At 35.1% G+C, this 22,563-nt stretch overlaps 2 protein-coding genes across 3 annotated transcripts; both read right to left on the bottom strand.

Moving 5' to 3' along the window:
* Positions 1 to 669: 669 nt before the first annotated feature.
* Positions 670 to 15,736, bottom strand: LOC120071531 (endo-1,3;1,4-beta-D-glucanase-like). Its single transcript, XM_039023861.1, has 7 exons — positions 15,368 to 15,736; positions 13,097 to 13,118; positions 12,481 to 12,607; positions 7,838 to 7,928; positions 7,457 to 7,546; positions 1,440 to 1,540; positions 670 to 1,044 (listed from the first exon to the last, which is right to left on the bottom strand). The coding sequence occupies exons 1-7, from the start codon at positions 15,510 to 15,512 to the stop codon at positions 904 to 906; spliced, it is 717 nt and encodes a 238-aa protein (XP_038879789.1). The 5' UTR covers positions 15,513 to 15,736; the 3' UTR covers positions 670 to 903.
* A 1,469-nt stretch (positions 15,737 to 17,205) lies between these two features.
* LOC120073525 (endo-1,3;1,4-beta-D-glucanase-like) lies at positions 17,206 to 21,398 on the bottom strand. Of its 2 annotated transcripts, XM_039026366.1 has the most exons (7): positions 21,173 to 21,396; positions 20,593 to 20,614; positions 19,962 to 20,088; positions 19,380 to 19,469; positions 18,988 to 19,072; positions 18,061 to 18,161; positions 17,206 to 17,740 (listed from the first exon to the last, which is right to left on the bottom strand). In XM_039026366.1, the coding sequence occupies exons 1-7, from the start codon at positions 21,318 to 21,320 to the stop codon at positions 17,693 to 17,695; spliced, it is 621 nt and encodes a 206-aa protein (XP_038882294.1). In that variant the 5' UTR covers positions 21,321 to 21,396; the 3' UTR covers positions 17,206 to 17,692. The 2 variants fall into 2 exon arrangements, with proteins under 2 accessions (XP_038882294.1, XP_038882298.1); XM_039026370.1 differs by lacking the exon at positions 18,061 to 18,161 and having other exon boundaries at positions 21,173 to 21,398.
* Between the last annotated feature and the right edge of the window lie 1,165 nt (positions 21,399 to 22,563).

Here is a 22,563-nt window from a genome sequence, read left to right as displayed (position 1 = left end):
AGGAATTAAATTCATTTTTTTCAGCATTCTTTTTTTTAGTAAATAATCTGGGTTGGATTTTTAAAATGAGACTGAAATGAATATTTAATTTAATATTTAAAAGTTGTCTTGTGAGCCTTATTCAATTTTAATATTGTTTATTTAATAGGAACTCTATTGATTTTATTATTTTTTATTTCCTTTGAGAAAAGATGGTGTATATATTTCTTAACTAAAGTTTGTATGAACTACGTACGGTTGGTAAGTTTGCAATCTATAAAAATTTTAGTAGCGTAAAAGTAAATTTTATGTAGTTCAAACAATTGGTGTTTGAGTGATTAATAAAAATTTTTTAAAAAATAAAAATAGAAAAATAAAGAAAATTATTTACACAAAAGTCGATAGAAACTAATAGAAGCCTATCAAAGATAGAAACTTAAGTCTATTATTGATAAATGCTGATAGAAGTCCATCAATGTTTTTTTTTTTTTTTGTTGCTATTTCTATAAATATTTTGACATATGTGAAATTTTTCCATTAAAAATCCATAATTTAGAATATACGAATTCACTTCTGAGCCAAACATCCTATATACAATAAAATAAATATAAGGTCCACAATTTCATAATTTTAATTTTTAAAAAGTTAGAACCAAATTATGGTTAAGGTAAAAGAAAAAAAAACACATTATTTTTCCAGCAAAATCAGATACATTTCAATTTCACACCAAGAAAATGCAAAGTCGTTGTACAATCATCACCATCAAATTTGCTAACAGTATTACTGTCCCTCTGCTTTTCACTGAGATATTAGAAAACAGCTACAGTTTAAATATTCTTCCAAATTTCTTATTCTGAGCTTAAAGAGTAAAATGGTCTACAACACAAAGATACTAACAAGAGGGATTGACAATGGCCAATTCAATTACTTGAGATATTTAGTAAACCAAGCCAACAAGTCCCCATGAGCTTCATCTGCACATTTGACAGCCTCTTCATCTTCCATATTGTACCTCACAGTCCACCCATGAGAAACCTTTGGAAAGATCTTTACGAACCCGTCGACCTATACATCGAACAAGCCAAAATTTACATCTATTTTTTTTTAAGTTGAATGAATGCATATGTGGGTAATGTGAGAAGTGTAAGGTCAAAGTATGAGTCAAGTGCACAATTTGGACCGACATTCGACTTCGACATGAAGGTAGGAAGCATCACGTTGAGCTTAAATATGATTGTGGCAAAAGATTCAAATCCTAAAATGAGCTAGGGAAATGGTTTATGTAACTTAACTCGAGTAATTAGATTGATGCTATTTAACCTGTACTTGTTGTCAATGTAAATCACCTTTTTTTTTTTTTTTTTGTTAAGAGAGGCAAGATCAAATTCACAAAAAATATTATGATAGAAGTTCAACTAGATGAAGTAAAAGGAAGGAAAATAAGACAACTCTCACTCTACCTCAGGCTTTGCAGACAAAACTTCTTCAAACTCTTTCAAGAGTTCTGGAGGAGACATGTGATCAATCTCCGCTCCTAGTACCGAAATGTGAGCTTTGACCCCTACAATTATCAGTATGCATCCGACTCAGTTAGCTTTTGTTAAGTTATTTTCATCGATTTCTTACTGGTTAGTTTCCATAAATACAGAGAAATAATCCCTGATACTAATTAGAATAAGTCAGTGAATCTGAGATTTTCATTTGCTAGGAACATCTAGCCTCATACTTTAGAAAGAGTCTGGCTTCAAGTGCGGAAACGTTTCAAAACAAAGGATTAAGTAGTAATCCTAACGGCAGGGAAATAGAGTTATCCTCTTAGTTAAGCTTGTGCTCCGTACTTTGGAGAATGAATTTCTTATCATTTAATTAGATAAAAGGTACATATATATATATAGGAGAATGAGAAACCCTAATCTAGGATATACAAAATTATAATAAAGGACGACTGTACAAATTAATTTAAATATATCTTATAAAACTACCCCTCAAGCTGGAGCAAATATGTCAATCACTTAAAGGACGACTGTACAAATTAATTTGCTCCAGCTTGTTGCATAAATAGTTTATTCTTGCTCCATTTACAGCTTTGGTAAATATATCTCCCAACTGTTCTCCAGTTTTCACATATACTGTAGATATTAACTCTTCTTGTATTTTCTCGCGAACAAAGTGACAATCCACTTCAATATGTTTAGTTCGTTCATGAAACACTGGATTGGATGCAATGTGAAGTGCAACTTGATTATCACACCATAATTTAGCTGGCACAGTAACGCTAAAACCCATCCCAAATAAAATTTGGTGTATCCATACTATTTCACACACGGATTGTGCCATAGCTTTATATTCTGATTCAGCACTCGAACGAGAAACTACATTTTGTTTCTTACTTTTCCATGACGCTAGGTTTTCTCCTACAAAAACACAATATCCAGAGGTTGATCTCCTATCATTTCGAGATCCAGCCCAATCAACATCTCAAAAGCATTCAACCCTTGTAAGACCATGATCTTTATATAAGATCCCACGTCCATGTGCAACTTTTAGATAACATAGAATTTGTTCTATTGCAGCCCAATGATCCACCATAGGAGAAGACATAAACTGACTCATAATACTCACAGAATAAACAATATCTAATTGTGTCACTGTTAAATAGTTCAACTTTCCAACTAATCTTCTATATCTCTCAGGGTCTTTAAATGATTCTCCTTCTCTAGCAAATTGCAAATTCGGTATCATCAGAGTACTACATGGTTTGACTCCTAATTTTCTAGCCTCAGATAACAAATCAAGTACATATTTTCGTTGTGACAGATAAATACCTTTCTTGCTTCTCATTACTTCAATACTTAAGAAATACTTATTGTCTGAAATCTTTAGCATGAAATTGACCCTGAAGAAAAGTCTCAAGCGAAGATCATTTCCAGTGATAACGATATCGTCAACATACACAACAAACAAAGCAATACCATTATCAGATCGTCGATAGAACACATAATGATCAGAAGCACTATTCTACCAAAACATTCGAGTGCTTGACTAAACTTACCAAACCATGCACGAGGACTTTGTTTCAATCCATACAAAGATTTTCGAAGACAACACACCTTATCACTCTCCTGGTTCCCCATACCCGGAATAGTATGTTATAAAGTTGTTGTTGCATTCTTTCTAGCCTACTACAATCTTTCTCTTCTCTATTCTTACAATCAAACTGTTTGCGAAAACCTTTTCTCCAAACCCGTTTTCTAAAACCGTTTTCTCTAAAACGGGGGTGGAGGTTGCGAGAGGCACCCAATGTGCCATTGGCTGTTCATATTCGAATTGGCTGACTTGTTCGTGAGCGGGAACAAGTGTCGCACAATCGCTAAGTGAAACTTCGAAAAGTGCGATTGTGACAGTTGGCTGAGCAATAAACCCAGGTGGTTGCTCCAGGTAAACTTCCTCCTGAAGATCACCATGTAGAAAAGCATTCTTAATGTCAAGTTGATGCAAAGGCCCATTATGAGTAGCAACCGTGGACATAAATAGTCGAATGGAAGTTAATTTAGCAACAAGAGAAAATATATAAGAATAATCAATCCCATAGATTTGGGCATAACCTTTGGCAACAAGACGAGATTTCAAGCGAACCACTGTTCCGTTAGGATTGGCTTTTATAACAAACACCCATTTACATCCAATAGTCTTCTTTCCTGCCGGACGCGAGACTAAATCCCAAGTACCATTCTAATCCAATGCAGACATCTCCTCAATCATTACACTACACCGCCCAAAATGAGATAAAAGCTTCATGAACAGAGTGAAGAATAGAAACGGAATCAAGAGATGTAATAAAGGAATAAGTGGAGGAAGACAACCAGTTATACGAAACAAACGAAGAAATAGGGTAAGTACAAGTGCATTTACCTTTTCGAAGGGCAATAGGTAGATCATCAATCGATTTCGGATCCGATGTCGAAAAAGCTATTGGGTAGGACGTGTTTGAAGGTGGCTGTGGAGGACGCCTGGAGTAAACTCGAGTGACCAGTAGGCGAGAAGGAAGAGACACAGAAGAAGGTTGGGTAGGAGATGATGTGGAAGAGGTAATCTCATAGATTAAAAAAAAAAAATAATCCTCCTTTCCTTTACAATGATTAGACAGTGAAGGACTAAAAATTATATCTTCAAAAAGCGTAACATCGGGAGAGATAAGATACCTGTAAAGAGTAGGACAATAACCCTTGTGAACACGTGAATAGCCTAAGAAAATACATTTCAAAGATTTTGGATTTAATTTAGTACGATGTGGACGAATATCCTGAACAAAACAAACACAATCAAAGATCTTAGGGGCAATAGAAAACAAAGATTTCGTAGGAAAAAGAGTATGATAAGGAATCTCTCCATTGAGGAAGAGGAAGACATTCTATTGATCAGGAAGGAACATGCATTTGAAAGGATAAAGCGCGGACAGTTTCAAGGAAGTGTCTGTTCTTTCTTTCAACAACTCCATTTTAAGATGGAGTGTCTGCGCAAGAGGGTTGATAAATGATGCCATAATCACATAAGTAAGATCCAAGTAATGAGAGAATTATTCACCAGCATTATCAGTGCGCAAGGTTTTGAGAGAGACATTAAATTGATTTCGAATTTTAGCATGAAAAGCAACAAAATGAGACAATAACTCAGAACGATTTTTCATTAAATATAACCAAGTCACACGAGAATAATCGTCAACAAAAGTAACAAAGTAACGAAAACTTGTTTGAGACACAATTGGTCAAGGACCCCATATATCAAAATGAACTAACTCAAATAAAGTGTTGGCTCGTTTATGGACTCTAGGACTAGAACTAAAACGATGAAATTTAGCAAACTGACACGAATCACAATTCAAAGACGATAAAGAACGAAATTCAGGATAAATTTTCTTCAACATAGACAAAGAAGGATGACCCAGACGACAGTGAACTGCAAACGGGGATGTAACGCCAGGACATGCTACAACTTATGGTATCTGATGGTAAAAAATGTAAAGGCCCTAGGACTCATGTCCTCTACCAATAATCTTCTTTGTCATACGATCCTTAAACAAGCAATAACCAAGAAAAACGAGACATGGCAATTAAGGTCGCATGTAAGCTGGCTAATAGAAATTAAATTAAATGACAATTGAGGCAAATGTAATACAGAGGACAAAGAAAGAGATTGGGTGAGAGGAATGGTGTCGGATCCAAGAACAGAGGAAGTGGATCTATCTGCCAAAATGACAAATGGGGATGGGGCAGGGGACAAAGGTGTAGAAAACAAGTTAGAATTACCTGTCATATGAGTGGTGACACTTGAGTTTATGACCCACTTGATAGATGATGTAAGAAAGCATTTCAAATTACCTGTCTCAGCAATGGTGGTAGTACAGTTTGATGAAGAAGATACCTGCAAGGATTCTTGAAATACTTGAAATTTAGCAAAATCGACAGCAAAGATGGTAACAAACTTTTCGGCCATATCACTGGTAGAAGCTATCTGTGTTGAGATCATTGAGCCTTGTACAACTTTCGAAAATCACGTTTCAAATGTCCTGGCTTACGACAATAGTGACAAACAATCTCCTAAGAATCTAATTTTCGATTATCATAACTAGGCTTTTGAAAAATTGTTGGTCATCCCTGGAGTAACCCGAGAGTTATTATTCTTGCTTATAAAAGCACTACTAGGATGAGAAATAGACGAACCATATTGAGAGCTCTCAATACGAAGAACGTGAATAAAGGACTCCTCTAACGACGGAATCTAAGAATCAGAAAGAATCTGTGTTTTAGTCATTCCAAATTCAGGTGAAAGTCCATCAGAAATATCATAACTGCCATCGTTTCTCGCTGGGCTTGTTGAACTTTGACATCTAGGCTAAAAGGTAACAATAAGGCAAGTTCAGCCGCTGTTTTTTTAAGCCTCATAAAGTAGCTTGAAACAGATTCAGCTTTCTATTCGACTTGAAAGAATTGCATACAAGCTTCAAACATTCGATGGACGTGTTCTTTTCCCGAGTACAAAAATTCTAAGAACTCTAAGAGTTCCTTAACAGAATTACAATGATCTACCAAACCAACAACCTCACTCTCAATGGAATTCTTAATCTGAAGATAAAGTCAAGCGTCATCATGAAGCCAAGCCTTTTTCTTATCATCTTGTGGTGGATTCTCAGTCACATGATCATCCATATCAGTACTAAGTAAATAAAACTTAGTGCAACGCCAATCATAGTAATTATCTTCATTTAACTTATGTTCCGTTATCTTTGATGCTAAGGGAATTACATTGGATACAATCATATGCTTCATCTCATCCATTAAGAACCAACACATGATCCCATAGGCAGAATTAAACAAATCAGAATCGAAAGCAAGGTAAATCAAAGAGCGAAACAATCCCAAATTAGAACAAAACCGTCACAAACCCTAGGAACAAAAGGGTGTTTTCCAAACAGCCTCACACTTAAGTAGATGTTGGTAAAACTAAAGTCACAAATGGACCGGAAAAGCTAACCCGAGACGAACCCAACCGACGGAAGTGAAGAAGACAGCCTCACGCGCTCTCATGCGCCGACGTGTGACGACGGAGCAATTCTGAATTGGCGACACGTGTGACTCATGCACGGCTGTTTCTGGTGAATGACGACGGCAAACTAAGTCGGACGGCGGCGACACTACTCCTAAGGTGGGCGGTGTCGTCAAACGGCCACTCAAAGTGATGACCCAAATTCAAACCCTAACTCACAAAGCCGTCAAAGAATATTCTAAACCCTAAACAAAGAATGGCTCTGATACCATGTACTCTGTACTTTTGGATAATGAATTTCTTATCATTTAATTAGATAAAAGGTACATATATATAAGAGAATGAGAAACCCTAATCTAGGATATACAAAGTTATAATAAAGGACGACTTTACAAATTAGTTTAATATGGATTTGGTGAATGTGAAAGAAAAGGATTTGAAGTGATCGGGCCTATCCGTCTTGCTCGTCAAGTCGATGGCTATATCCCTTTTTCAAATGCTGGAAAAAAGAATACTCTTCTGCATGAAAACTCTTCTGGAAAAAAGAATACTCTTCTCCATTAGGGAGAAACTTACTTCTATGAAAACTCTTCTGCATGTTTCTTCAGCCTCACTCGTGCATTAAAACAAAGCACCTGAGAATGAGTTGAAACTAAGCACCTAGGCATGCTTGGCTGTGGTATGGCTATCTATAACGTAATTGGGGAGCTTAAAAAATGTGGTTTTTGTATGGTTTGGTTCATGTTCAGAGGTTCTTTTGGTGTTTTCTTGTTTGTTGGAAATTCCATTTCTTTCTTGTCTGACTTGGGGTACATTTGAAGCAGCCTTTCTTTACATTCATCTTCAGCAATGGAAGTGTTTCTTATTAAAAAGGACGGCAAAGAAGGAAAAAAAAGGCCAAGGTAGACAAAGATAATGGAAACAAAATACAAACCTTTGATGTCATCGACAGTAACAAACGAGGGATGTAGCAACACAGCAGCTTGAATTAATTCCACCTTTGTAAGGTCAACCACAACCTTGGCTGGGGTACAAAAGTTCATCACAATTCAAACACAAGTAAGAAATTTTCATCCAGGTAATAGTAATAAATCATAGGAAGTACTCCCAGAAAAGGATTATAGCAGAAAAGGATTATAGCAGAAAAGGATTATAGAACATGAAATAGGTGATGGAAGTTATTCAAGAATGAAACAGTAATATGAATGAACTTATAGATTCCTGTACACTGAAAGCAGTGGATAATTGTGTGATCATAACATTACCAATAAAATATGATAATAAGAAACAAGAAACACAAAATGAATATACTCACCACCCCAGCAAATGCCTACGGCTCCAATCGCTGAGATACCTTTGTTTTTCAGAGCTTCCACAACTGGCTTCGCATCATCAAAACCCTTCTCCTGTTAAAACCATTACATCAACATAAATTTGAACTCTTGCACTTCAATCAGTATAATGATTGGTTTTCTTTGAAGATCTTTAGAATTAAACAACATAATGGCCAAAGGCCACCCCATTTTTAAACTGACAAAATGTTTACTTAGATAAGACAAGGAGTGAGCAAGTGAGCAAGCACATAGGTCAGTCAATCCTTACCAACCCTATTGTTATAATTCTATAGTTAGGGTTTTCCATTCTTGTAAATATTTTGTGATATTTTCCTTTTTTATACTTTGTACACTTGTATATATTCATATCTTTGGTGAATGAATAGAGTATTCTGATTCTTTCTCAAACCTAAGAATTTTACATGGTATCAGAGCTCTCTAAACAAACTTAGGGTTTTGTGAACCTTAGGGTTTGAGAATTTAGAACCTGTTTGTGATACGTTTAGGGTTTTGTGGAGAAGTGAGTTTACACTTTTACTCACAGTTGCCGTCTTCGGTTCGTTAGCTGTCGTTAGCCGCCACCGCAGGGGGAAAAAAAAAGCTGTTTTTTTCGACACCGCCCAGTCCAACGAGGAGCCCTGCCGCCGATCTACAAAACCCCAAAGTCCAGTTGCCATCTGACTAGCGTGTGAGGCTCACGCGCCAGCGTGCGTTTTTCGTCTATCTTCTGTGGGTTTCCTCAGTGTTGTTGGCTCTTCTTGGTGGTGTGTTTGTTTGGGATATATAGATATACTCACTGCTTGTAAAGACATCTCTTCGGTAAATTAGGGTTTGATTCTCTGCAGTTCAGTGTCTATTTTTTGAGGTAATGGCTGATAAGAAACCAATAATGTCTGAGATTGTTCCTATGGTGTCAAAAGTAACTGAACACAAGTTGAATGGATCCAACTACTATTCATGGAGATCAAATCCAGGAGGTGTTGTTTGCTATTATTATCATAAACCTGGCCATACGAAACGTGAATGCAGAAGATTGATGAATGAAGGTCAAAGGATGCCATCACCCTCTGCACATGTCGCCTCTACTCTTGATAATCTTGACAAGTCAATTACGATTTCTGCAGAGGAGTTTGCTAAATTTCAGCAGTATCAAGAGTCATTGAGGGCATCATCTTCTACTCCCATTACGACCATCGCAGAGACAGGTAACATTTTTAAATGCCTTCTTTCCTCCACGTCAAAATGGGTCATTGACTCTGGCGCTACAGACCATATGACAAGTAACCCCAGTTTATTCTCTAACCTTTGTACATCTACCTCTTCACCTAATGTCACTATAGCTGATGGAACCTCCACTCCTGTTTTAGGATCAGAAACCGTCCATCTCATTGAATCAATTTCTTTGTCATCAGTTTTAAATTTACCAAATTTCTCGTTTAATTTGATTTCGGTCAGTAAACTCACTCGTGATCTTCATTGTTGTGTCTCATTTTTTCCTGATTATTGCTTATTTCAGGATCTTACGACGAAACAGACTATTGGTAAAGGGCGGGAATTTGGAGGTCTTTACATCTTTGAACCACAAACACCTACGACCATCACATGCTCTAGTGTGTCGTCTCCCTTTGAAGAGCATTATTGTTTGGGTCATCCATCTATCTCTGTGTTGAAGAGTCTTCGTCCACAACTTCAACATTTGTCTTCTTTAGATTGTGAGTCATGTCAGTTTGCTAAATCTCATCGTTTGAGTTCGTATCCTCGAGTCAATAAACGAGCTAGTGCTCCTTTTGAATTAGTCCATTCTGATGTTTGGGGTTCATGTCCTGTTGAGTCCAAAGGAGGGTTTAGGTATTTTGTTACATTTGTCGATGACTATTCTCATGTTACGTGGTTATATTTAATGAAAAGTCATTTTGAGTTACTTTCTCATTTTCGTAACTTCCACGCTGAAATTCAAACTCAGTTTAGTGTTGCTCTTAAAATCCTACGGAGTGATAATGCTAAGGAATATTTTTCTCATACACTCAAATTTTATTTAGATGCCCATGGCATCCTTTATCAATCTTCTTGTGTCGATACTCCATCTCAAAATGGGGTTGCAGAACGAAAGAATCTTCATCTCCTTGAGACAGCCATAGCTTTGATGTTTCAGATGCATGTTCCAAAATCCTTTTAGGCTGATGCTGTTTCCACAGCTTGTTTCTTAATAAATCGCATGCCCTCTTCCATTCTTAAGAGTGAGATACCTTTTCGTACTTTATGCCCCAAGCAACATTTGTTTCTCATTCCACCCAAAATATTTGGTTGTACCTGCTTTGTTCGGGATGTTCGGCCTTAGCATACCAAGCTGGATCCAAAGTCCTTAAAATGTATTTTCCTTGGTTATTCCCGTGTCCAAAAGGGGTATCGGTGTTATTTTCCTAGTCTAAATAAATATTTAGTCTCTCCTGATATCACGTTTTTTTAACATACTCCATTTTTTTCATCACTGTCTTTCTCTTCGAATAAGAGTCAGGGAGAGCATAAGGAATTAGAGGATGATTTCCTTGTCTACATAGTTATTTCTCCTTCTGATCCTCTTCCTGATTCATCTCTACCTGTGGCTACCTCTACTCTTCCTCCCATCGTTAAGGTCTATACTCGACGACAACCTCCTCCAGTTCCATGCCCTGTACCAGAGTCTTCTTCGTCATTGGATCCAGAAACGGGTGATGATCTTCCTATTACTCTTCGTAAAGGTAAACGTACATGTGCTCACCCTATTTCCTCTTTTGTTTCATATAACCATTTGTCGCCTTCCACATGTTCATTCATTGCATCCTTAGAGTCTGTATCCATCTCGAAAACTGTTCATGAGGCTTTGTCTCATCCTGGTTGGTGTGCCGCAATGGTGGAGGAGATGACTGCTTTAGATGATAATTATACTTGGGATTTAGTTTCTCTCTCTGCAAGAAAGAAGGCTATCGGTTGCAAATGGGTGTTTGCAGTTAAAGTCAATCCTGATGGTTCTGTTGCTCGATTAAAAGCGCGCCTCGTAACGAAAGGCTATGCACAAACTTATGGCATTGACTATGCTGATACTTTTTCTCCTGTAGCAAAAATGGCATATGTGAGGTTGTTTATTTCATTAGCTTCAATCAATCATTGGCCTTTACATCAGCTTGATATTAAAAATGCATTTCTTCATGGTGATCTTCAAGAAGAGGTGTATATGGAGCAACCACCAAGGGTTTGTTGCTCAGGGGGAGAATGGAACGGTGTGTCGCCTTCGTAAATCCTTGTATGGATTAAAGCAGAGCCCATGAGCTTGGTTTGGTAAATTTAGTCAAGTGATTGAAAGCTTTGGAATGTGGAAGAGTAGGTCAGATCGTTTAGTCTTTTTTAAGAGATCTGAGGGTGGTGTCATCTTGTTAGTTGTATATGTGGATGATATTGTGATTACTGGTGATAATGCTTTAGGTATCCAGTCTCTAAAGACCTTTCTTCATAGTCAATTCCATACAAAAGATTTGGGCATGTTGAAATACTTCTTAGGAATTGAGGTAATAAGAAGCAAGAAAGGAATTCGATTATCATAAGAAAATATGTACTTGACTTGTTGACTGAAACAGGAAAGCTAGGGACTAAGCCATGTAGTACCCCAATGATGCCCAACTTACAGCTCACAAAATATGGAGAATTGCTAAAAGATCCTAAAAGATATAAGAGGTTAGTGGGAAAACTTAATTACCTTACAGTGACTCAACCCGACATAGCCTATTCAGTAAGTATTGTGAGTCAGTACATGTCATGCCCTACAGTTGATCATTGGGCTGCATTGGAACAGATTCTTTGTTATTTGAAGGTTGCTCCCAGGCGTGGTTTATTATATAAGGATTATGGTCATACTGATATTGAATGTTTCTCAAACGCCGATCGGGCAGAATCTAAAGAAGACAGAAGATCAACCTCAGGGTATTGTGTTTTTGTTGGTGGTAATTTGATTTCTTGGAAGAGTAAGAAGCAAAATGTGGTTTCACGTTCAAGTGCAGAATCAGAATATAGAGCAATGACACAATCTGTGTGTGAATTGATTTGGATATATGAAATTCTTGTTGAGTTGGGATTTGAAATCACCACACCGACAAAGTTGTGGTGTGATAATCAAGCAACACTTCATATTGCGTCTAATCTAGTATTTCATGAAAGGACTAAACATATTGAAGTTGATTGCCATTTTATACGTGAGAAAATTCAACAAGGGTTGGTATCTACAGGATATGTGAAGACTGGAGAACAATTAGGAGATATCTTCACAAAAGCATTGGATGGAAGACTTATAGATTATCTATGTAACAAGTTGGCATGATTAACATATATGCTCCAACTTGAGGGGGAGTGTTATAATTCTATAGTTAGGGTTTTCCATTCTTGTAAATATTTTGTGATATTTTCCTTTTCTATGCTTTGTACACTTGTATATATTCATATCTTTGGTGAATGAATAGAGTATTCTGATTCTTTCTCAAACCTAAGAGTTTTACAAATATAATTCCTGAAACTAAAACAGGACTTCAGCAGTGGCAGATAAATAATAATTAATTAGGAAAATGTTGCAGTAATGAAGTGAAAGGCAAGAACTAACAGGTCCATGATCTTGTAACCAAACCCGAATTGGCCTATTAGCATCATCTGGGACAAATGGATCTCCCTTGAAGAAATCAGGAGCAACCACAAAGAACCCAGCAGCTGCAACCTTATCCGCTAGCTTCCTACAAATTGAAAGTAGCTGAAATTAGTGCCAAGTACAACCCAAAGACATGTGCAGCAAAAGATACCAATCTTCAACTTCTTTCTAATTTGTTGAAGAAATGATTTCATGAACAGTGTGAAACTACCATCCAAAGAAAAAAGGGTCAAGGCCAAGGCCAAAGCCAAGGAAGTTAAAAAGGAATGTATGAGTAGAGGTATACAAGTTAAATGGATATAAAATTTACACCAAGAAGAACTAAATAAAACAAGTGTCCTGCTGCTTTCTTTCCTTTAAAGCCAAAAAGCCAAGAAGATGCAACTTCTTTCTGTACACTCTCTAGAAATGCAGCTTATTCTTCTACCAAAATGCTCTTCATATACCATGTTCTTTACTAAACAAAACCAACCCAATCACGGAAAGAACAAAAGCAATCTCTTCTTTAGTAACAACTAACAAAATCACGTGAAGCCATGCGGTAATTGCATAATCTCTCCAATTTTAGAAATACCTTAAAAGTGGAGCTTCAAATCCTGCACAGCGCAAGACAGCATAAAAAACTTAGAGCACTAAACTTTCACATGCACCTAATATCATTGAAAGCGAAAAAGAACTTCATAGATACTTATATACAAAGCTTCACAATGGATTAGGCAAACTAAAAATGAATAGCAAACATGAATTACAAGATTAATGTATGGAGGTATCGGCGTCTCAATTTTATTGATCGATATTTAGATCAATAAAATATCGATAGATATTCCTATAAATCAAGAAACTAGAGAAAATGATCTAAATTAATAAATGAGTTTAATTCATTCAATCTTCTTCTTTTCTCTTTCTATAATTTTTCTTTCCTCTAGATCCAAACTCCTAGTCCCCGTTGAAGAACAAAGGAAAAATAATTTCAAGTTCTTCCTTACTAATCGTTATTAGTATTTATATTCATGTTGATCACTAATTTATTACATCTTTTATGCTTCATTATGTTTAAATTAAATTACAAAAAATACGACTAAATTTGGCTCTTTGTTTAAAAAATACGTCTAATATTTCAAAAGTTACAATATTTCTTAAATGTTTATGAAAGGTCCGTAAAGTTCAAGGGCACTTTTTGTAATGAAGCCTTATATTTATATGGCATATCCAAAATATCTCTTAATCCTTTTTCTTAGTTCAAAGAATGTAGCATAGGAATTTGAATCTTCGATCTCAAAAGAAGAAGTATATGTCAATAGCATTTATATGTGATCATGCTGGCTATCCCTTAAAGCTTAATATCTGTTAGAGTAAATTAGAGTTTATTTCTAATCAGTATTTTCCTTTATAGTATTTTTTCTTTTATGTATGTTTCCTTTCTTGGTTTCTTTCCTTTGTTGGGTCTGTTGGTGTCTATTTATTCACCTTTGTAGTGTAATTTTGATTAAGCAAATTATTCAATGATGGTATAAAAAATTAACATGGTATCAGAGCCTTAGGGTTTTTGTCTGATTGAACTCTAGCCGCTGCAGCCATGTCCGACCTCTGTCTTTGTCGATCGGTCGTCGATGGAGGTAGACCCCCGTTACCAAGAAAGCCTAATGCATTTATGTTTAAAACTACCTCTACCTCTATCATTGATTCTATTTCGTTTTCAGATTTACATTTGTGGGTCTCTATATCTATTTTTTAGATCTTCCAAAGTCACTGTTCCATTTTCAAATCAGCAGTTTGTGGGTTATGTTTTAGATCTCTATATGAGAATCTCTGTTTCTAGTCCATAAGTTCTCCGTGTTTCAGTTCTTTGTGGGTTCTGTTTTCAGCCCAGAATTTCTCTGTGTTTTAGTTCTTCGTGGGTTCTATCTCCAGCCCAAAAGTTCTCGGTGTTTTAGTTCTTCATAGGTTCTGTCTCCAACACAAAAATTTTATGTGTTTTAGTTCTTCGTGGATTTTGTCTCTAGCCCAGAAATTCTCTGTGTTTTAGTTTTTTGTGGGTTCTGTCTCGAACCTAGAAGTTTTCTTTGTTTTAGTTTTTCGTGGGTTTGCCTCCAACTTAAAAATTCTTTATGTTTTAGTTATTCGAGGATTCTGTCTCCATCTCAAAAGTTCCCTATGTTTTAGTTCTTCTTGGTTTTGTCTCCAGCCCATAAGTTCTCTATGTTATAATTCTTCGTGGGTTCTGTCTCTGATCTAAATTGAGAGTTTTCTTCAATATCCATCATCAGTTTCACTTGGTCGCTTCACATACTAAGTTGGTTGTTACTCTACCACCTTGAGTTTGAGGGAAGATGTTAAAGTAAATTAGGGTTTATTCCTAATTAGTATTTTCCTTTATAGTATTTTTTTTTCTTTTATCTATTTTTCCTTTCTTGATTTCTTTCCTTTGTTGGGTCGGTAGGTGTCTATTTATTCACCTTTATAATATAATTCTGATTAAACAAATTATTCCATAATAGTATAGAAAATTTATAATATCAATATAAAATTCTCCAATTTAGTATTGAAGAACGCATCAAGACCATCGAAGTATAACATAATTTCTATTAGCAAAGAGAACATTTACAGTGCTCAAGAAAATGGGAAGGGCAGGGCAATTCGTACGAGCATATGAAGTACAGTATTAGATAAAAATCAATAAACCTAGGGCTAGGAGAAATTTTCATCAATTCCTAAACTCCCAAAAGAGCATCTATTAAAATTCTACCGTGAAAAGAGACAAACCCAAGTGGAAATTCCCTTTTCCCAGAAGTCAAATGTATATACACACACACAATATACAAATGAAAAGGGGTAGGTACTGTACCGTAGACATCGGTAATAAAAAGGACGGCGAGTTTGTCAGGTGAGCCGGTGACATAGGTGGTGAGGCCGCCGAGTTCTTCAAGATGGCCGGCGCCGCTGCTGGGGTTTAGAGTTGGTGGGTTTGAACAGCATTGGGGACCTGCCATTTTTGTTCCTCTTTTAACTCCGAATTCAGTGACGATCCTTTTACTCCGATTTCAACTAGAGAAATGCTTAAAAAGAAGGAAACGTGGATTTGAACTTCCTCAAACACCCAAATCAATTTGCCTCAGCCCTGACGTCAAATGAATGGATAACCCCATTAAAAAAATTTCTTTAAATTGTTCTTCCTTATATTCGTCTTCTCTTCTTGTTTTTTTTCTCTCTTTAGCACAGGGAAATGATGACGGGCATTTCAACCTCGCCCTCAACTAATTTTCATAGGTTATAATTTATAATTATAATTATAAGTTTATAACCAACGACAAAAGAAAAGTCGGTAGTTTTATAATTGCAAATGGGTGACATTCACTTTTGAATGATAATATAATAAATACCTTTGCATGTCACCAATGACTAAACTATGCTCCAATTGATGGAAGCTTTTTTTTTTTTTATCAACAATTCATAGTTTATATATTAGGTTTGAAAATTATGATTAAATTATAAATCAACTCCAAATATTTTGTAAGTTTGTGTATTATTAAGATCCTGTTAAATAATTGTTTGGTTTCTTGTTTTGAAAAGTAGAATTGTTTTTTCATAGCTTTTTTATCATCGTTTTCCTCTTTTTTAAGTAAATAATGAAATTTTTAACCAAATTTTTAGAACTATATATCTTTTTTAATTTTCAAAAATTGGTTTAAGTTTGATAACATTATTGTGTATGATAAGTTATGAATTTTTCAGTTTGGTTTTAGTAAGGAACTTCGAATGGTAAATAAGTCTACGGATTTTATTTTATTTTTTTATATTTAATAGATAATAGATGTTTATATTTACAACATTGTCGTTGTAATAAAAAATGAAGATAATAAAGATTGGAAGACAAGTAATCAAATTATGAAGAAGCGTGACCTTGTTGTCCTAGGTTTTATTTAATTACCATTTATTTTTTGTTTTTTTTTTTTTTTAATTTTTGAAACTAAAGATTTTAAATACCACAGTCTTCTATAAAATTCAAAATTCAAGATTGTGAAGTTTGACTAAAATTTAAATATATTTTTTTAAGAAAGATGAAAACTATGGTAAATAGAAAAAAAATCGTGAGGACAATCTTAATTTTTAAAAAACGAAAAGTCAAAAGCCAAGACCTTGTTTGATTGTTTTTATTTTCTGTTTTAAAAAATTAAGCTTGTAAATATCACTCCCACCTATAAATTTCTTTGTTTTGTTCACTTTCTACCAATATTTTAAAAAAACAAAGTCAAATTTTGAAGACTATATATATATATATATATATATTTCAGTGACTTAGAATTCAATTATTTCTTTTAAGAAAGGAAAAAATCCCTATATAAAAATGAAAGAAAATCAACATAAATTTAAAAAAACATAAGATTAAAAAACGAAATCCTTACAAAATGAATCTAGAAGATTGTTTGGACCTCAAGTTCAAGTGGGTAGAGTGAGCTTCGGGATTATAACTTAGATTATAATAGTTAGTATTTCCAACAATAATCTCTCCTTGTTATAGTGTTTGTTATTTGTTAACATGTTTATTATTTTCTATTCGCACTCTCCCTTTCTCCCTTTTTGTTTCGGTGTTTACTATTTTCTATCCAGATTAAAATAATCTACATACTAAACATAAATTATTACTACATACTATAGTAATAACTTATTATGACAACCAACTCAAGGCTCAAAATATCCTCAGAATGAATAACAAACGGGACCGACCACACAGTAATCTAAATTTTGACAGAATAAACCTGATTTCATTGACCATTCTACTGAACCATTGTGGATTTGTGGCCAACTTGGATTCACAACAATGTGATCACTTGGATCCATTAATTCAGCGCAGACAGTGATTTCTACTAGCATTCATATCTATTCAGTGACGTTTGGATTGATTTGAAGGGATGGTTTTTGGATAAGATAAGAAACAATGACTTGTACTTTCCTCCATGTGAGAGAGGGAGAGAGAGTAAGATAGGCGCAAAAAAATATTTAAACATTTTATGCTTTGCCTGTTTTTCAGTGGCATTAGTAAGCAGTAGCCACCAACAAGAGGCCTTGAAATTCCAATTCAACTACTTAAGGTACTTTGTAAACCAATCCAACAAGTCCCTATGAGCCTCATCTGCACGTTTCACAGCTTCTTCATCTTCAACATTGTACCTCACTGTCCATGAGAAACTTTTGGAAAGATCTTTACGAACCAATCGACCTACATACATCAATCAATCCGAAATTTACATCTATTTTCAAGTTGGTTAAATGCAATCAAGAGTGTGGTTTGGACTGCCATTCCACATGCATCCCCTTACAAAGGGAAACCCATAATATGATAATATATATCAATCTCAAATATGATTATGGTAGAAGATTCATTATCCCAAGATGTGCAACATTACTCAAGCAATTAGACTCAGAGATGTTAAACATGTTTTTGTTTTTGAAGTAAGGCAAGGTCATATTCACATCAAACATTATAAGAACAATATATTTGGTGAAATGAAGGAAGGAATGTAAGACAATTTTCACTACCTCACGCTTTGTGGATAAGACTACTTCAAACTGTTTCAAGAGTTCTGGTGGAGATATTTGGTCGATCTCGGCTCCTAGTATCGAAATGGGAGCTTTAACCCCTATACTTATCCAAAGACATCGAACTCAGTTAGTAACTACTAAATTAGTTTCATCTATTACTAACTGGTTGCTTCCTCTAAAAGCAGAAAAATAATCTTCACAATGATCCGACTACTAATAAGAACAAGCAGGTTAATGTGAGATTCCTGTTTTAAGTGCAATATCTAATCATGAAAAATTTACAAACAAAATTATCAAGAAAGCATATCATCCTACAAACTAACCTCATTTATTTTTATTTTATAGAAATGGAAAACAAAAGAGTTAAAAAACTATGTGATTTTCTGGCTCAGCCCATTGCATTAGGGGGTGTAATGACTCTTTGAACTTCCTTTCGGGAACACTATTCTGCATGTTCCTTCAGCCTAACTCGTGCATTTCCCATGAGAAGGAACTAAGATCACTATCCACTATTGATCCAATGATTGTCTCTGATAGTGTATCAAATGAGCGTCTTCTAATCTTTTGGTTTGTGCTTGGCTATAGAAAGGAAGACTGACCTCGGGCAACTATTTCTTGACCATCTAGTTGAAGAAGATGATGAATTTTGAAAATAGAAGGAGACGACATATTCAGATTTAGAACGAAGCATGAGTTAGTGCTTGGCTGTGGCTATCTATAACATAATTGGGAAGCTAACAAAAAATGAGGATTTTGTATGGCTTGGTAAGCATTTAGTGGTTCTTCGGATGTTTCTTGTCTGATTCGGTGCATTTGACGCAGCCTTCCTTTACTTTCATATTCCAAAATGGAAATATCTCTTATTAAAAAGACAAATAAAGAAAAAGGTCAAACCGAGCAAGATAATGCAACTTATAAACAAACCTTTGATGTCATCGACAGTAACCAGCGATGGATGTAGCAACACAGCAGCTTGAATCAAATCCGCCTTTGAAAGCTCAACCACAACCTTGGCTAAGATGCAAAAAGTACATCACAATTCAAGCTCAGGAAAGAGATCTAATAAAAGTAATAGTAAGAAGTCAGAGAAGTATCTGAAAAAAAAAATCATAGAACATGAAAATATGTAAGGAAATTGGGAAGTTATTCAAGAACGAAATCGCAGTGTGACTGAAACTTATACCTTCTCACAGTGCACATGGAAAGCAATGGATAATTATAATACCAAAAAAAATAAAAATAAAAACAGTGGATAAATGTGTGTTCATAACATCAATAACAATATGACAATGAAAAACACAGATGAATATACTCACCACCCAGCAAAAGCCTGCAGCTCCAACTGCTGAAATACCACTGCTTTTCAGAGCTTCAACTACTGCCTTCCCATCATCAAAAGACTTGTCCTGTTAAACCATTTAAATATTATACGATCATTGGTTTTCTTTGGTGATCTTTTGAATACAACAACATGATGGCCACAGACCCCTCCCCCTAAAATGACAAAACGTTTATTAAAATTAATTAAGGCCTATTTGGATTGACTAAAGAAAAAAAGTTTTTCATAAAAGTCATTTTTATTTAAACTCTCTCGATAAAATTGTTTAAAATATACTTTGAAAGTGTTTCAAAAGCTATTTTAAGTGGTTGTCAAACATGTCAATTTTTTTCCAAAATGACTTATTTTCAATATAAAATACTTGAAAAGTTAAACCAAATACATCCTAAGATAAAGAGAGAGTGAGTGAGCAAGCACATGAGTCACTCAATCCTTACCAACTATATCAATTCAACTCCCAGTTTTGTCTGAAGACTAAAAACATTTTAGCATCAGCAGCAGATGATCAATAATTAACAAAGAAAATGTTACAGTAATGAAATGAAAAGCAAGAACTAACAGGTCCGTGATCTTGGAGCCAAACTCGAATTGGCCTATTAGCATCATCTGGAACATATGAATCTCCCTTGAAGAAATCAGAAGCAACCACAAAGAACCCAGCAGCTGCGACCTTATCTGCCAACTTCCTACAAATTGAAAGCAGCTGAATTTAGTGCCATAAGGAATCAAGAGATATGTGCAGCAAAACAGTATCTTCAAACTTTTTTTTATATATATATAATCTTTTTAGAAAGGGAAGAATTCCATAGACAGTGTAAACCCAAACCTACGAAGTTCAAAAGTAACCTTCCAATTGGCGCATAGAGAGTTTAGATATACGAATTAAGAAAGAATCAAATTTACACCAAAAACAGCTAAAGAAACATGGACTTCAAAAAGGTTCCCGTTGTTTTACTCAAACCAAAAGGCCCAAAAGTATATGCACTTTCTACGAATGGAACGACGAAGGGTTGAATCTCAGTGGATCATGTTGTATACACTTTCTATAAATTGCAGCTTATTCTTCAACCAAAATGTTCTTCGTTTCCCATCTTCTTTACTAAATAAAATTCAATTTTGGATTGACTTTCCAAATGTTTAAAAAAGCAATCTCTCAACTTCATAACCTCTCCCTTCGATTTCATAAATACCTTAGAAGTGGGGCTTCAGATCCTGCAAAGCAAGGCAGAACGAAAAGCTCAGTGCACTAAATTTACCCATGCATTCTATATCATTGAAAACGAAAAAGGAACTTCAAATGTACTATACCCAACCCCATTTTCAAAGCTTGAAGTGTTAATATATTTTTTCATCCTACTCACTGCTTTCTTCAAAAACATTCTGTTAACCTCAGATTGACTGCTCTGGTTTCCTCCATTTTATGAATTGAAATGATTAGCAAAGAGAACTGAACTTAACAAAATGGGAAGGGGCCGAAGGGCAGGGGATTTTGAACGAGCAAACGAAGTATAGTATATATAGATGAAAATCGACAACCCATGAAAAATTTTCATCAAATCCAGAACTTCCAAAAGAACATCAGTTCAAATTCTAGAGTGATTTTGAAGCAACCAAATGAACAGAGTCAGACCCAAGTGGCAATTGCCTTTACACGTCAACTACCTCAGTTGTACTAAAGACAAAAGCCAACAAAACCAGACAGAGAAGAATCGTCAAAAAGGATGGAAGAGAAGGAAGAGACATGTGGATGAAAAGGGTAAGTACCCATACCGTAGACATCAGTAATAAAAATGACGGTGAGTTTGGAGTCAGGTGAGCCGGTGACATAGGAGTTGAGGCCGCCGAGTTGTTGGAGATGGCCGGCGCCGCTGCTGGGGTTTGTTGTTGGTGGGTTTGAACAGCATTGGGAGCCTGACATTTTCTTGCTCTCGCTATGATTTCAGTGGCGAATTGGCCTCCATTTCAGTGCGAGTGAAGCCTTAAAAACAATGAAACCGTGTTCGAATTTCAACCTCTAGGCTCTTGCGCCATAATCCACTTGCCTCCAAGTACGTGGGGTACATGGTCCAATTTGAGACCTTCAAGTTAACCACAGTTATTTGGAGATGCAATATGAGATAGTATATTCATACATCTTACATGTGTTTGGAGGTCCATTATTCTATCTCATCGGACCCATTTTTAGAACGTATTTCGTATCTCATCGTTATGTGTATTGTATATCATTTCAGTGTTTGAACATATTCGATCATTCATATTCAATCAGAACTTCCCAGACATCAAAGCATTTGAGTGTTGTTATGAAAACATAGGTTTGAAAATAATGAATTCAATGAAAAATATCGGTTATATTTGATTGTGTTTAGTGGTACTTAATCTCAGTTTAATCAATCGTTCAATTTTTTTAATAATAAGCGAGTTACTTAGACTCTTAATTATAACTACTTTTGAAAATTATCTTCATGAATTCCCGCGTTTCTTTAGACCTCTTCAACTATCGATTTTATAAAATCGAGGATTAGAGAATTGTTGCATGGATTATTCTCAAAAAGAAATTTTAATTTTAGAAGTTAACTATAATTGAGTTAGAGGAGTTTAATTGATCTCAATTATAAGTTTCATTATGTTTTTTTTTCCAAATGGAATGTAATAAAACATGTAAATTGATATATTTATAAAAGTTTAAGATTTAAATTAATACAACTATTAGCTAACGGTTTTCATTGATGTACCTCTAAAATTTATGGTTATAAATTGATATTTTTCTAAAAAAAAAGAAAATACATGGCTTAGAATGATAGTATATATGAGCCAATCACCCAATTTTCCAAAATTAAATTGAAACTTTAAAATGAATGGGCTTGAAAGGAGGGATCCAGCCCAAGCATGTGATCTTGAAGTGAAATAGATTTTGGGCCTAATCCATATTTGTTTAATTGGGCCAGGCTTAAACCAATCAATGGACCTTGCTATCAATTGAAACCCTTTTGTCAAGAGAATTTGGACTAGACGGCTTCAATAGTAGACTCAAAGGAATAGCAAATTCTAAAGTTTCATGTGTAAAAATAACAAAAAAAAAAAAAAGTTTCTAAATCTGAAAATAAGCATAATCGTTTATTAATTATCAATTCATTATTATTAAAAGACAAAATCACACTCAA

The sequence above is a fragment of the Benincasa hispida genome, chromosome 1 (assembly GCF_009727055.1).
Source record: "Benincasa hispida cultivar B227 chromosome 1, ASM972705v1, whole genome shotgun sequence".
NCBI classification, from domain to species: Eukaryota; Viridiplantae; Streptophyta; class Magnoliopsida; order Cucurbitales; family Cucurbitaceae; genus Benincasa; species Benincasa hispida.
Note: the sequence above shows the minus strand (reverse complement) of the source record. Positions and strands in the feature narration are given on the sequence as shown.